General features: G+C 42.8%; 1 protein-coding gene across 1 annotated transcript; it reads left to right on the top strand.

Moving 5' to 3' along the window:
* Positions 1-7,843: 7,843 nt before the first annotated feature.
* LOC118217410 (perforin-1-like) lies at positions 7,844-14,541 on the top strand. The gene is made up of 5 exons (XM_035399379.1): positions 7,844-8,006; positions 10,471-11,077; positions 12,257-12,395; positions 12,847-13,061; positions 13,381-14,541. Exons 2-5 carry the CDS (start codon positions 10,545-10,547, stop codon positions 14,246-14,248), a joined length of 1,755 nt encoding a protein of 584 aa, XP_035255270.1. The 5' UTR covers positions 7,844-8,006; positions 10,471-10,544; the 3' UTR covers positions 14,249-14,541.
* The last annotated feature ends 2,827 nt before the right edge of the window (positions 14,542-17,368 follow it).

Below are 17,368 nucleotides of genomic sequence, written 5' to 3'. Positions count from 1 at the left end.
ATGAAAACGTTTTGCAGGCAGGGGACTGAACAGGAGCTAAATTTGCAGAATTGACCTCTGCGCTCATGGTAGTTCCACAGCACAGAAATATTCTGCTTTATAAATGCTCCAGCTTCTGTGCACTCCCTGGAGCATTTATAAAATGTGCTCATTATGAGTGCTTTCTGTCTACAGCTGTTTGCCTGCCTGCATAGTTGTATTGTCTTTTGTACAGTCCCCACGCTTCACTGTTAAGAGCATCAGGTCAGCCCGCTGGGGTGGTAGTGTGGCACTGGGGTGGGTCAGTGCAGTTCACACAAGGCACAGAGGAGCCATGCCTATATCAGACTAAGAACAAATGTGCTTGCACTGCCCCCTGGTGGAGACTAAAGCTGGTGAATAACTCACCATCACCTCTTCCTGGAGATATTTGGTGAACCAGCCAAGACAGCACTGTTCTACAAGAGGAAATAAATGAGCATATTGTTCCACATTCAACAGAAATGAAAGTAAGCCCTTCAAATTTTTGTTTGTCCAGTGCCTACACTTATATTACACCTGATGCCCCTTAAATTTATATCCAAGCTTTAATTACATATTTTTAACCCTCTATGGTACGCATTATGATGCCAGTTGATAAAAAAATGTTTGCACTGTTTTCTTGTCATAAAATAGACCAAGTAAACATAATTTAAAGAAATTTTCAAGAAATAATTTTTTTTGGGGTACACGTAAAGCAACACAGTACCATAATGGTAAGGAATGAAAAGAGAGTTACTGTTTAAAATTTGAATAAAATTTATTACTATACTAATGGAAAATATTCAATCCCCTCACCAGTTTAAAATTCATGCCATTTGAAATATAAAAACATTAAAAATGAACTCTTTTCATAAGTTTGTTTCTCTGAACGTTACCCTCAGACAACATTGTACCATTGTGGAACAGCCTATAGGAATGAATATGTTAAAGAGTGCAAGCATATTTCAGCAAACTTTACATCAACAATCTATCAAACCAAACTATCATAACCCTCTTCAAAACAAGATGGAGTCATATTTCAGTGTTTGATCATTTGTGTTACATTTAAATGCTTGTTTTCAGTTTCCTGGTGTGTGTCTTTCCTGACATATGTTGCCACCATTTGTTGTGTTGCTGCCATCTTTGCCAAATTTTATCAAATTTATCTAGGTTAATCTGTAGCGATAAAAAAACATTATGATGACTGTTATGCTTTTGTACAGTATTTAAACCTAAATACACAATACCAAAAAATGTCATGGTGGGAATTCATAATGGTATGGTGTTACGTCAAGGCAACATTTGCATTTTAACAATTTTCAATTACTTAATTATCAAACAAAGTACATTAAACAAATAAAAATTAAACTTTACTCTCCTATTATTGTGAATCCAATTTTTTCCAGATTGTAAAATGACAGAAAAAGACATTCTCAGACCAATTTTGTGGAGAGAGATGATGGAGCTGAGCCATGTGACGAAGGCCGCAAAAAAGGGATTCAACTTGGCCTCTAGAGAGTTATGAGACAAATTAAAACACTGCTATTAGTTTCCTTGGGGCCCTCCCTCTTTTTAAAAGTATTGCATCATAAATAAGGATGTATTGTGTGAGTGTAGAAGTCCAAAAATGGGTATGTTATCTAGAGGTAACGCGGTACCATAGAGGGTTGGTACTCCTAATTATGGAAATATAATGTGAATGCATTACAGTAGAAAATTATTCTGGAGAATTATTTTTAATTTCTTAAAAACTACATGGTTTTGGTGGTCTGCTCCTTTTTATTTCCAAACTGAAAGAAAATTAAAGCTAAAACAAAAAGATACCATGCATATAAAAATGGCCTAGTTTATTTAACCGACTTGTCTGTGACTTTTAGACAGTCGCACGGTAAAGAGGCCTATCAGGTTTCTCCCCTCTATCCAGATCCTCCTCACATAGCTCTTCAGTTCCCTCCTCCGGTGCTAAGCCTTCGCTCTCTCTCTCTCGAGCCCCTCCACCTGTTTCTCTCTCTCCACCCGCAGCGCCTCCTTCATCTCTTCCATCTCTCTCTCCATCCCTTCCCTCTCCTCCCTCAGCTGGCTCAGACGCTCTTTGTGCTGCTGCATCGCCGTCTCATGCTCGGTCCTTCTCCCCTCCGCCTCCTCCCTCTCTGCCCTCATCCGCCCCTTCAGGGTCTCCTCCTCCTCCGCCCACAGCTCCCTCTGCGTCTCCCATGCCTTGGCCAGGGCCCTCCTCTCCTCCACCCTCTCCTCCCTCTCTCTCCTCCTCTGCTGCTCGGTCTGCTCTTCCTCCCGCGCCCACAGCTCTCTCTGCATTTCCCAGGCCTCGGCCAGCTCCTTCCTCTTCCTCAGAATCTCTTTTCGTTTCACCTTCAGCAACCTCTCCACCTTCTGTTGCTCCTCCTCCATCTGCCCACTCCCGGTTATGTTTGGTGCATCGTTATTCGAACCCTTCACCACCTTCTCGGACCCTTCACCCTTAAAATGATCAGAATTTGAGACCGTTCTTTTAAATTGATTTTCATTTTGTTTGCTTTGTAGGTACATGCTCATCAGTATGTAAAAGTTGTTTATGCTGTATCACTGAAAGACAAAACCCTTAACTTGCTCAAAGGCCAAGGACGTAGAACAAAACACTTACCCTGAAAAAGAAAATACTATGAAGGAAATTCATTGATGTCCACTCCTTTCAGGTCTAATCAAACATATTATCAGTTACCAGATATATACAAGCTATTCTGTTTTTATTCATTATGATCTCACAGAGTTACCTTTATGACATCATACTTGTTCTGGTGTGAGCTACAAAGGATGACCATTCGGTAAGCTGGTTTCTTTTTATATGCCTTTTGAAGTTAATCATATGTGTATAACTGGGCCGGCATCCAAGCCTGTGTTACCCATCAGACTGTCTATCTCCTTGATTTGTCATGAGCTGTTTAGATAAGTTACAGATTGACAGGTAGAATCAATGTGTTCTAATTGCTGAAATCATCACTCAACTGATCATTGCAACTAAACCACTTGTGGAAAACAAAGTGTTCAAAAGCAAATGCCATCAAGCCAAAACTACATTGAGTTAATAGGTTTGTTTTTGACAATCCAAATTCATCAAGAGATTGGTTGTAATAAAACCCAGTAGGCCGGGGGATCCAAGGACTGAGTTTGAAAACCTGATTCAATCAACCAACCAATCAGAAAACCTGAATATGTTTGCAGTGGCATGTTTGACTGTACTACCAAAAGCATAAAATGACGTGCATTTCCTGGGGAGGAATTTTGAAAACCATTAATCCCAGAAAACCTTCAGTCAACTTTGAAAAAAACTAGAGAGATACTGTACATGCTGCATAACAACAGGAAACCGAGGGAATGACAGGGTAGGGCTTAATTAAAACCTAATTAAGTCTAAGTCTCAATTAGTTTAAACTAATGAGTAACTGAAGCTGAAATAAAGTCTGTTCATGTTAAATCCAGACTGTCCCTGGAGAGAGGGCCAATGGGATTGTATTAGTGGGATAGAACAAGGCTACTGGACACAGTGTGTATCAGGGTCAGAGCAGGACAAGGCTGCTGGACACAGTGTGTATCAGGGTCAGAGCAGGACAAGGCTGCTGGACACAGTGTGTATCAGGGTCAGAGCAGGACATGGCTGTTGGACACAGTGTGTATCAGGGACAGAAAAGGACAAGGCTGTTGGACAAAGTGTGTAAAAGAGGTAAAGATCAGAGAGAAGACAGGTGGTTGTGGAAATGTTGCAAAACTAACATCATTAAGAGCAGAACCCAACGGAAACAGAGCAGGCCAGTTATCAATGAGACTGTAAGGACCGTTCAGAAAAACTGTATGGAAATAGAAGAGTACAAGAGGCTTTGGGACTGTATACATTTAGGCCCAATCCTTAGGAGAGTTATTTAAAATTAAAATGTTATTTAAAAAAGTATAATAGTGTCTATTTTTGTAAATTGAATTAAATGATAAAATTAAGGGGACTGAGTGCCGCCATGATTTGTTTTTTCCGCTAGAGGGAGCCCTTGACAGGGCAAGCAAAAAATAGGTTCCCTTGATTTTTCTTCTCTTTGCTTATTTCTGTGCATGAATATATTGTAAGATCAACGACAAAACCAGCAATAATCAAATCAATCAGAGCAATAATGTTCAACGGTAATTATCTCCAGGTCCCCTCCATATACTTCCCTTAAGCATGGTTTCATCAGGGGTTCATGGCTATCGAATGCTGTTATTGGGGTAAAGAACAAAATTTGGCTTAAAGGTTTTGGTTATCCTCAGGCGCTATGCTAAGACTTTAGTGGATAGGGTCTATGTTGAGAAATGTCATTACTAATGCAAATGGCACAGTTCTGCTTTAAGCGCAGTGACTGCGAAGCCTGGATCAGTATTTAGTTCCCTGTGACACACGATTCGATCTCCTGCGTTTCCTTATGTGCAGCAGACAACGATTTTCTGATAATAATAATGCGCTTGTCATGCATCTGTAAGTGTACTGGAAAATGAACAGGTGGTAAACCACGCAGGAACTAAACGTGGGCTCCTGAGAACATGTGATCTACACCCTGCAATTAGGCGCTCTTCACATCGAGAGGGATTATTTAACCTCTTCAGCGACATGTCAGAAATTGCTAAGCATTCTGCGAAGAACAAAATTCTGATGTTCATGTGGTGCTCATTATGCTATGTTGCAAACAATTACATGAAAAGAGGAAGGAAAAGTATTTAATTCAAGAGTCTCCTAACTGGTGAAAGTGTGGTTACATGGCCACTAAAACTGACAATTTGCCAGATATGAATTCAAAAACAAAGCAAATGATAACGAGCTAAACCTACATTGTGTGAATAAGTTTAAGGAAAATATTATGAACAAACTGAAATATGTTGACCAAGGTAATTAGTAGCCTATTGATTCACCTACATTGATTACTTAAAAAAATGCATTACCTTTTAATGTATTGTTTACAATATAGCACAATAAGCACAATGTAAACATAGAATTTCTATTCTACATGGCATGGATTGCTACTTCTGACATAACATGGCTTAAGAGGATAAATAACTCCTCTAAACTTGAAAAGCTCATACTTAAGAAAAAGGGAACAACTTGTTAAAATTCTGAGATTGTGACTGATTCTAACAAAAACCAGCAAACGCAGGGGGTCCCCAGGAACCACCGCTCTTGAGGGGCCTCACAGACTGGTGCTTTAGAGGGGCCTCACAGACTGGTGCTTTAGAGGGACCTCACAGACTGGTGCTTTAGAGGGACCTCACAGATGGGTGCTTTAGAGGGACCTCACAGACTGGTGCTTTAGAGGGACCTCACAGACGGGTGCTTTAGAGGGACCTCACAGACTGGTGCTTTAGAGGGACCTCACAGACGGGTGCTTTAGAGGGGCCTCACAGACTTGTGCTTTAGAGGGACCTCACAGACTGGTGCTTTAGAGGGACCTCACAGATGGGTGCTTTAGAGGGACCTCACAGACGGGTGCTTTAGAGGGACCTCACAGACTGGTGCTTTAGAGGGACCTCACAGACTGGTGCTTTAGAGGGGCCTCACAGACTGGTGCTTTAGAGGGACCTCACAGACTGGTGCTTTAGAGGGACCTCACAGATGGGTGCTTTAGAGGGGCCTCACAGACGGGTGCTTTAGAGCAGTGGTGTCAAACTCGTTGCCATGGAGGGCCGTGTGTATGCAGGTTTTCATTCCAACCAATTAATGCTGCCTTAATTGAGTCCAATTACTCATTCAGCCATATGCGTTTAACTGCATTGAAGCACAGAATATAAGAAAATTTTTATTTAGACAATGCGGGTCACCATAGACGTCGGGTCACCATTGTGCACAAACCTGCATCCCTAATTCAGCAAATAATTTAACTAATTATATAATCAAGATCTGAGGCTGGAATGAAAACCTGCATACACACGGCCCTCCATGGCAACGAGTTTGACACCACTGCTTTAGAGGGACCTCACAGACTGGTGCTTTAGAGGGACCTCACAGACTGGTGCTTTAGAGGCACCTCACAGACTGGTGCTTTAGAGGCACCTCACAGACGGGTGCTTTAGAGGCACCTCACAGACGGGTGCTTTAGAGGCACCTCACAGACGGGTGCTTTAGAGGGACCTCACAGACGGGTGCTTTAGAGGGACCTCACAGACTGGTGCTTTAGAGGGACCTCACAGACTGGTGCTTTAGAGCCACAGCACACAGCCTTAGTGACAGCCTTAGCTGACTGTTAGAGCAAACCACCCACATCACACCTAATTCACATAAAATTATTCTCTCACGCTGATGCATGACACGCTCACAGCCATATTTCACGTGTCTGAAACACTTTCATAAGGTTTCTCATGATCTGCAGGCTTGGTAATGGCTTATAGCCCACTTGTAAACTGCGGTGTGATAACATTACATTTATGTGTTAGACGATTTTATCCAAAGCATGATAAGAATCTGACATGCACGCTTTGGAGCAGTGAACACACTAGCCTGTGCTATGCAGTTAGGTTTTCCAAACTGGGTAGAAGAAGGACCAAAAGAATTCACAACAAGAGATATTGCCGATGTGATGGAGGCCTCCCTGTTCACTTGGTGTTATTAATAATAATAATAATAATATTTTATTCCATAGTGCAGAAAGTGCTGAGGAGATCTTTTGTTCAGGATCTGAGAGGGAAGGTGTCATTTTAAGAGATCAGTAATGTACCCTGGGTCTAGACCTAGACCAAGACCAATTAAAAGTCTAAAAGAAACTCTACGCCAGTGTAATGAGGGCAGGATGGGTGTTACGTGTGAGATCTCTTATTCGTTTTGCTGACAAGCCTAGCATTCGAGTTTTAAATAAAATAAGAATAAGGTATTTCAGCTAAGGTATGAGCACAGAGATGCTCTTATCTATGATCACATAGAGGACTGCAGTCCATCTAGAATCACATGCAGAACGTCAGCTGGATGTATAACAGGTTAAAAAAAAGCCTCAGCTCGATCATGACAAGCCGAGTTTTCATCTGGAGAAACTACACAATAAATAAATGACGGTACACCCACCAAACCATCAGCATCCCCCATCCTTCAATTCATGACGATGGGCAAATGCTGATTAACACTAACATGAAGTCCAACTAATGGCAGGCCAATCATTATCATTCATAGCAGTGAACACAGGACACAAAATATATTATTTCTGCTAATCATTATGCCTTGAATTAAGTATGGAATCCCATCTTTGTCCAAAGTAAATAGATATATAATTTAGGATACATATATTCATATGAATAAATGCAGAGATATATACAAGGCAATATATTTTGAAATAGTTCATAAATGACACTCAGTTCTTTATTAATAAATATTATTTCATCATACTCATTTTCACATCACAAATTTTAATTTCATAAAGATGTCATTCAAAATGACTTTTTTCAAGAGACTACTTGTATGACACACAAACACACACACGCATACATAAACATATGCATGTGTGTTTGTGTAGTATAAACATATCAAATTTATACCTTAGTTGTTCTAATCACTTATGTCAGTTTTTCCTTTGCTTTTCTCGACTCTTTGAATCTCATGTGTTGGTCAACTCGGAGACCCTAGTTTCCAGTAGAGTGCTCCAGGGTCAGCTATACAAATGCTCATCACTGAAGAGGGAGGGACACAATGTGCTGAATGTGTGTGTCAGTTTAACAGGAATAAAAACCTCAGAACAACCGATGTGTGTGTTGCTTTACCGGACCACCCCCAAACCCCATCTCCTCGTTCTCGGAAACCACATTCTGTCGAGCTACGCATCACACCTCCCCTTTAAAACTTTTCATCTGCGTCAGATGCAGACCACCTGACCACCACCTCCACCGCTGCCACCAACCCCACTCTGACTGCATCTACAGCTCAATTTTCACACAATTAACGGAAGCGTAGAATATTCTCAAAACAGATGTGTTCAGGCAAACATCTCACAGACTACTCCAGAGGCGCCATAAAGGTAAGCACGTCGTTAATTAAAATTAAGACATCTTGATAGCTTGTTTCTTTCTGTGTGGTCAATGCTTACATTACATTTATTTGCCTACATGTTACAGTGGCATTGAAGGGTGGAGGTATCATGATCTAAAAATCTGTATGATACAAATGCACAGCTAAAGTCTGCCATATTAAATGGCAGACATACTGAATTTGAAAAGTGTGAGAACACCTCACTGTAGACAACACCGCTATTCTGCTAGGCTTATGTACACCATCAGAAAAAGCAGTACAGTAGAGATTCACTTTTGTTCTCCAAGGTAAATTTTCTGTTAATGTTCCATCACAGGGCACATTTTCACTGTTGGATAGTCTCCAGGGCACTGGCTGAGACACAGTAACAGATTTTAACAAACAGTAATAATTAAGAAATATATAAGTAAGGTTCAGTAAGTACTTCATACTTGCAACAACCTAATTTTTATATAAACAATCCAGAATAAATAAATAAAAAATTGAATCAGAGTAACGTTTCAGGGCAGATCACATTCGGCTCAAAACAAAGTGTCGATGAGTCGTTAGAAAGGAAGAGGATGTGGTGACATTGGCGTTCCTACGAATAGACGGCTCTGCAGCTCTGAGCGTTCAGGGGCTCGGCTATATGTGTTTGCAAGTGTTTTTGGGAAATGTAGTTCACAGTCCAATGATGTCGATGAACGTGAAGAACCACGGGAAGCATGCATTTGGGGACGGCAAGGGGTTAATTCTTTAAAACGGCAAATTTCTTGTCTGGAAAATGGACACGCCACGTTCTCTGGGGCTTGCAAACAAAACCAAACCGGACCCCAATCACTGGGCAAACTATCGGACACGTACACCCACACTCACACAAATTCAGTTTGAGCTTACCACTCCATCATCTCAAATGTGAGATGCGCCAATTCCGGGAAACAGCGTTGGTTGCCGCGTGGAGAGAGAGAGCGCAACTACACAAACATGAAATTAATAAACGGACACCTTCCCCCTGACTCAAATTTAAATAACAAATACAAAAGAACGTAAAACAGAGCGTCAACTAATTCAGTTCGTAGCAAGCCCGTTCTCCAGCGGGCCAGCTCCTCCTATTGATACATTTCAGCAGCGGTTCACTTTCTGTCTTGTGTGCTCAGACCAACAAAATGAAACGAAAATCAAAATGAAACGACAATCAAAACGCACTCTCGGGGTGAGCTCCCGGTCTCGGCCCCGAACCGTCAAAATCAACACACCTTTAAGCATCTGAGCTGATTAGTTAATGCAACCCAGGTGCGTGTGCTCTCTCCACCACCCGGCGTGGCCGAGACCAATCCGCTTCTTCGGCGGACCGAATGCCAGTGTCATCATGTGTAATGTGTCACATCCTCTTTATGTCAAAAGAAGTGCTATTTCTTAAAATTCAATTAAATTGAATCTGTGCCATATTTTCACAATTAGTGCTAGTGTACGTACTTATCACAGGTGCACAACCTAGCGAAGGTAACTGTGGAAGTCATCTGTCTTATATGTGTGTACCTGGTTTCCTAAAACAGCAGACCTCCATTGTCGCGATGTAATTCGCATTTTTTGTACTTATAACGCTTATAACGTCACTGTGAGACGGCCTGATGTCACAGAGTTTCGACCGACTGCAGGTCACCGTGTGACAGGTTTTGTTTTGCGTTTGGTTAGCTTTTGTATCCAAATTCTTTAAAAAGCTGTCTGGAGTTCATTAAAGATTTATGGAAACATGTCTAGATTCACTTGTTAAATTTCAAGATATTGAACATGAGACAACCAAAGACATGTAATGATTGTAATGTGTGAAATGTTTGATCATTTTGACAATACATATTACTGTGCATATTATATGTGGGAATTGTTAATACATAGATATCCATATCTTTTTATATGTAGAGTGTATATGGATATGTATACATTTACAATTCACATCAATTGTTTGAAAGTGAAGCCAAAATACGTCAATTTTAAGCTGAACAATTTTTGGAATGGGTTATTTGTGTAATAGTTTTAAACAGCATCTCATTTTGTAGTTGTGGTTTGCATAAATCAACATTTAACATATCCACACGTATAGACCAACGAAAGTTTGTAGTTGACTTCCCTAAACTTTAAGCAAAAAACTCCCCCCCCCCTCAAAAAAAATTAATTAAATAAATAAATAAATAAATAAATAAATAAATAAAACTTAAGTAGAACAACACATAGACTGGATTCAGAGTTCAAGGCAGACTGCCCTGTCAGAGATCAGTGGAAGTGCAGCATTACTGCATCAGCGATATCATGGAGGATCAATGTACTTTATAATAAGGTGTTTAAAAACGCATAATTGTTTCTTGCACTTTTTTTCTTTATTCACTGATTTGGCAACAAAACCAGTGCAGGTCTTGAGAGAAATGTGTTGATATTTTTGGTGTTAACGGGAACTGTTGTTCTTACTTCACTTGCAGAAGAAGAAAAAGCTACAATCCTCACAATTTTCCACACAAACCGCCCTCCTCCCTCAAGCTCCTCGGCTGCGGCCATGCACTCCATCACCCCTGCATTCTGGGTGGGTCTCCTGCTGTCCCTTTCCCCTCCGACCAGCCAATCCTGCAGCACCGGCTCAGCCAGCGAGTGCAAAGAGGCGGAGCTAGCCCCCGGAACCAATCTGGCCGGGGAAGGGTTTGACATCACCAAAATGAAGCGTAAAGGTGCATATGTCATCGACCTGAGCGACTGGAAACGCAAAGACAAAACGTGCACGATCTGCAGGAACCCGTACCTCGAGGGGAAATTGCAGAAGCTGCCGCTGTCTGTGGTGGACTGGAGGCCGAACCACCACTGCAGTGTGAAAGTGGCCAGCTCGCTGTACCAGTCCAGCGAGGCCCTGGTCAGCGCCAGCTCAAACAGCGTGGAGAACAACTGGAAGTCCAATTTAGACGTCTCGGTCAAGAAAGTTCAAGGATCATTAATGATGGCAGGAAGCCATTCCAAATTGGCCGAGTTCTCCATGGAGAAAACTAAGAAGGACAAGTTCAGTTTTACCAGCCACCAAGTGTCCTGCCTCTATTACAGGTAAGGTCATTTTACCAAACATCAGAGCCCATATTCACAAAGCTTCTCAGTCAGAGCCCATATTCATAAATCTTCTCAGTCAGAGCCCATATTCATAAATCTTCTCAGTCAGAGCCCATATTCACAAAACTTCTCAGTCAGAGCCCATATTCACAAAGCTTCTCAGTCAGAGCCCATATTCACAAAGCTTCTCAGTCAGAGCCCATATTCATAAATCTTCTCAGTCAGAGCTCATATTCACAAAGCTTCTCAGTCAGAGCCCATATTCACAAAGCTTCTCAGTCAGAGCCCATATTCACAAAGCTTCTCAGTCAGAGCCCATATTCACAAAGCTTCTCAGTCAGAGCCCATATTCATAAATCTTCTCAGTCAGAGCTCATATTCACAAAGCTTCTCAGTCAGAGCCCATATTCACAAAGCTTCTCAGTCAGAGCCCATATTCATAAATCTTCTCAGTCAGAGCTCATATTCACAAAGCTTCTCAGTCAGAGCCCATATTCATAAAGCTTCTCATGGTAAGAGCTCATATTCATAAAGCTTCTCAGTCAGAGTCCATATTCATAAAGCTTCTTAGGGTAAGAGCACTGATCTGGGATCTGATTTTGCCTGTCCATCTCCCAACTTTGGCCTTTATGAGCTAGAATGCAGAGCTGATCCTGGGTCAGCACTCCTACTCTGTGATGCTTTATGAATACAGACCAATATCCCCCATTTAAACACTTATGTTGATGATTTAAAGTTCTTCAACCACCTGCCTATGGAAGCACATTTGTGCCAAAATTATAAGGAAAATGCTAATCGGTAATTACATTTTATTTTCATTGAATGTGCGCAAAAAACATAGCATAATTCACGTGAAAAACCTAAATGCCTTTTCATTTCCAAGTTAATGTATGCACTTTATCAGACAACTTAAAAATTTAAACGTAAAATCCATTTCATATAAAATTTCTCACCCTCCATGTCATAATTTAAATTAATATGAAAAACTACATTTGAAATAGCAGTTTCTTATTGTAGCTGCATTTTCCATGACAAAAATGAAATGATAATTAAATTTGCCATTTTTCATTTCGTTGTTGCACAAGGGTGATATTATTCAAATGCAGTGGCATTGCTTTCGTCTGCATCATCATTTCATGCAAAAACCCCCTCCTTTCCTCCCCTATTTCTCTGTAGCTATAGGGTGTCCAGCAATCCCCGACTACACCCCGAATTTCGACGAGCTGTGAAACTCCTCCCGAAGGCATACACCCAGGAAAACAAACAGCGCTACTACAAATTAATCGACAACTTTGGCACTCACTATATCACCAAGGTAGGAACGCAGCTGTAAAACAGGGGAAGACAGTCAAAAAGAGAGGGAAACTGCCTCTTCTGTAAACCTGTGTCAGCCTTTTTACATGCATCACTGGAACATGCTCAACATGTTCATCAAGTCTTGACTTGAAATTAGCCACACTCATAACATTAGTCAGGTTCTTAAACCTTACTGTGGTACTATCACCCTTACCAGGTTAATAGTCTGATATGAGATAAGTCTGCCCAACTTTTCTTTGGGTGTGCTTTGCTAATACACCAATGTTGAATTGGTCCTTCTGAGGATGGTGGGGCTGCAACTGGGGGCCATGATTCAAGGTAGCACAAGCACTGGCCCGCAGCATGACACTGATTAAAACCTGCCAGCTCCAATCAAGCCGTGTGATAGTTGTGCCAAGTTGCGCAGTAGCTGTGCTGATGAGGAGCTGTGCTGGTGGCGCCCCCTGCAGGTGGAGCTGGGAGGCAGCGTTCACTCGGTCACCAGCATCAGGCAGTGCCAGGCCGCACTGCAGGGCCTGAGCTCGGAGGAGGTGAAGACCTGCCTGGACGTGGAGGCCGCAGCCAGCGTGGGGGACAACAAACTGAGCACAGAGGTCAAGCACTGCAAAAGTGCCGCGGACAAGCTGGAGAACAAGGCCGGCTTCTCCAGCAACTTCAACGACAGGTCAGCCACTGGGGGCGTATCACTGGGAACGTGTCAATGGGGTGTGCCACTACGGTGTGTCACTGGGGGTCTGTCACCATGGGTGTGTCAATTTGGGTTATCATTGGGGCGTGTCATTGGGGGCATGTCATTAGGGGTTGTCATTGGGGCGTGTCACTTGGGGCGTGTCACTGGGATGTGTCGGAGGGATGTGTCATTGCAGTGGTGCGTGAAAGTGGCAGTATAGCAGGGCCTCCCAGAGCATGGGAGCCCTGTACCAACATGATGTCATGTCTGCCTCATGTTTAAACCAGTCTGTTTCTGCCTTTTTTCTTTTCAGGTTGACTGAGATTCGAGGGGGCCACACCACAGAGCCCGAGCTACTGTTTTCGGCCAATAAAGATGCAGGGGCCTACAAGGAGTGGTTGTCCTCCCTGACGCTGAGCCCAGACCTGGTGTCCTACTCCCTGGATGCTCTCCACGAACTGCTCCCCACCTCCAACCCTGCCAGGCAGCACCTGCGTAAAGCCATCAGCCACTACATCCTGGAGAATTCCCTCTGGAAGAACTGCTCCGCCCCCTGCCAGGCCGGCATTAAGACACACCCCCAGGACTCGTGTATCTGCAGTTGCCATAACAACCCCGGAGTGACCCCGGACTGCTGTCCCTCTCAGAAAGGGCTGGCCCGGGTGAAGGTCACCGTGCAGAAGGGCACGGGCCTGTGGGGGGACTACAACACGGGCACGGACGGGTACGTGAAGCTGTTTCACCTCAAAACGCAGGCCGGCCGCACCAGAGTGATCTACAACAACAACAACCCCGACTGGAACCAGCTCTTCGACCTGGGGTCAGTGGTTCTGTCGATGGACGACAACGTCAAATTCGAGGTGTGGGACGAGGACAATAAGTGGGACGACGACCACCTGGGTGAATGCTCAGTTAAGCTGAAAGCAGGGGTCTATGCGGACCTCTGCAATCTGAACCACGGGCAGCTGTATTATAAGATCGAGGTGACATGCGCTCCGAGTTTGGGGGGTCCCGCTTGCCAGGACTACGTAGGGTCGCCGATGAACTTCCACCTGGAGAAGGCGTACGTGTCCCGCAACGCGAGGACGGTCCCCAGGGAGATGCTGGCGAAAATGGGCGTGTTTGTGGACAAAGATCCTCTTTCAGCCAATCACAGCATCTCCAGTGTGACTGAAAATTAAGAAGTGTCTCAGGCAAAACTATACAAATCACAATAGACAAGCTTAAAAAGAGTTACTTTCTGGATACTTTTAGGATTCTGATTAAATGAGTACTCATATGCTACTTATTTTCTTCTGCTGTATGATAACCATAGAAATTGTAAAGGATGTTCCTTATTCCTATTTCTTTATAGGATTTTATTTTCAATTCTTGTTATATCTTGTATTTATTACCTATTTTTTCATTGCAAGCATTCCTGTTCTACAACAATTATGTTACTTTTTTATTATAATAAAATCTGCAACAAAACAAACATTGTGCTTCTCATTCCTACCGCTCCTGAACTTGGGAAATGAACAGACGATGTGCCTCAGTCAATGACCCAGCTGTTGGACAGCATGCTTCTGCAGTCCCGAGATGCAGTATCAAAGCAATTTAAAGTCTTTTACTCTCTCCAGCCAACATTTACAACTTAATTTTAGCATGAAAAACTGCTAAACACACACACACACGCACGCACGCACGCACGCACGCGCACGCACGCACGCACGCACGCACGCACACACACACACATGTAAAACATTTTTATAAGCAATCTATTATCACTTCATATCAAATACTTTTTGAACCAATGAAATACTCTCAAAAAGTGCAAACCCTGCCTTCTGCTCATAATTTGGCAGGCTCGCTTACACCAGGCGAGATCACTAGAGCACAGAAAAGTGTTTGAATCCAAAACAAATATGTATTTGACCGAGGTCTGGTTGTGACCATTTGATCCATATATGCATTCATCTACATATGTATGTTCACCACATGGGGATGTTTTCAAAGGTCATGGCCTGTCATTCAAATATACCTGAGGATATAAACGGTAAAGTCAACTATGTGATGTCACATGGTTACAATGCTGACCTCACAGAGTTGGCAGCCACGGATTGGTGATGCCATGGCTGTGCTGAGATCCAAAACAGTAGCAATATTACCCACTATACTGACCGCCTACATCAACTTGTTTTTAATTATTTTCAGATACAGTTAAATGCAAATGTATTGGGACCGTTGAGGTTTTTCTTATTTACAAATCAAACTTGCATTTCAAATCAAACAAGGACAGTCTGCATTTTGCACTTCATTTTTTGAACAGACATTGAACTATATTGCAACAATGCCGTTCAGTGAGTCAACAGAGTCAACAGTGAGTCCCCCTTTTTCAAGTCAGCATAACTATTAGGACAAGGTAAGTTCTGACCAATTTAATGACTATCAAGGTCTATATTTTGTCGCATACCGATTACATTTGATGACTGCATGGAGTCTGTGACATCACTAGGTTCATGTGGTCGTCCTTTGCGATGATCCGCCAAATTTGTACCTTGCAGTGGCTGTGTGTTTGCTGGGGTTTCAGTCTTCAGTTTCCTTTCGAGCAAGGGAAAAGCTTGGTCAACGGGGTCTAAATCTCACGACTGACTGGGCAACATCAAACACTTCCACCTTTTATTTCTGATGTGCTACTTGGTGAAGTTTACTGTACATTTTGTGTCATTGTTTTGCTGCATGATAAACTTCCATCCAATGAGTTTAGTGGTACTTCTCTGAGTGTTGGTGGACAATGTGTTTCTGTACTCTCCAGCTGGCATTCTGTTGCTGCCATCACTGGTTACATCATCAATGAAGACCATTTAGCCAGATCCAGATGCAGCCATATAGGCCCAAGCCATCACACTCCCTCTACCATGTTTGACAGATGAAGTAACATGCAGAGCAATCCATCTCACTCCACACTTTCACCCTTTCCATCCCTCTGGTAAATGATTATCTTGGTCTCATCTGTCCATAAGACCTGTTTCCAAAACTCATCAGGGTCATCTCTGTATTTTATTCTTGCAGATTCCAATCTTGCCTTTCTGATCTTGGCACTGGTGAGAGGTTTGCATCTGGAAGTTTAACCTCTGTCATTTTTGACTCTCAGTCTTGTGCCCACAGTGTCTGGTAATACTTTCACCCACAATGTGTGGAGGTAATTCTTAATGATGTCAACTGACAATTTAAGTTTTTTTCTCCACAACTTATAATCAGCCTGTCATCACCTTCTGATGTCCTCTGCGGGCAGCCTGATTGTTGGTGTTAGTGGTTATCTACAGAGATATCTTTAAGTGTAATCATGTTGATTATGGGTAGTTCTCATGAACTATTGACATATTATTCGCACAAACATAATCCTCTTCTCTGTGTCCTCATCCCCTAAACCAAACCTAGGATGTTATATCTGAGTTTTTAGAGTTTTGTCGCTAGTAGTTATGATAGATATGATAGAATACTTATACTTGGTGACTTTAATATCCATATTGATAATGGTGCTGAATTAAAAAAAATTTTATTCAATATTTTAGTTTCACCAACATGTCTCTGGGCCTACGCACACACACACCAGATCTGGCTTTGACCCATGGTCTTGTATTGAGCCCTTTTTTGAAGGCCGTTCAGTCGCAGATCGCCTAAGTACTCCTTCTGAATTAGAGCACCCAACCACCTTTTAGAATAGCACAAAATGTGTGAGCTCTCATGTCACTTCCAAAACGGCAGACATTTTTTGCTTTTTTGACCTTCTGCAAAACCTTCTCCCACTAGGGTGCTCGGGTCTCCGATTACAGACCCATTTGGCGCCTATAGCCTCTTTTCCACCGTAGGGCTGAACCGTTACCAGGGCCGCTCCGTGCCGTTCCCCGCTGCTCAGGACTTGTGGGAACGGTTACCGTTTCGGTTTCCATCTGTCGGACTGCTAAAACCAGGACTAGGAAGTATCTAAGAAAAACTAGTGACGACAGCGAGTGACGCAGTGGATCAGCGCCCAGTCACAAAACTGACGTGAATGTATGTGAAACCAATCAGTGAATACCTACGTCATTAAGCCCGCCCACCCGAACGGTTCTGCGGCACTGAGCGCGGTTGTCTAACCGTGCCGAGAAAACCGTGCTGGGCACGGTTTGTAAGCGTTCCGCGCCAAACCGTTTACAGGTGGAAACACCATTGGAACCGTTCCTCTTCGTGCTCAGGCCCTACAGTGGAAAAGAGGCTTTTGTCACTCTGCTCTGAAGCCTAGCTCAAAAAAACTGGGTTCTCCAAGCCCACACATCAAA

This window comes from Anguilla anguilla, chromosome 17, assembly GCF_013347855.1.
Source record: "Anguilla anguilla isolate fAngAng1 chromosome 17, fAngAng1.pri, whole genome shotgun sequence".
In the NCBI taxonomy this organism is placed as follows: Eukaryota; Metazoa; Chordata; class Actinopteri; order Anguilliformes; family Anguillidae; genus Anguilla; species Anguilla anguilla.
Note: the sequence above shows the minus strand (reverse complement) of the source record. Positions and strands in the feature narration are given on the sequence as shown.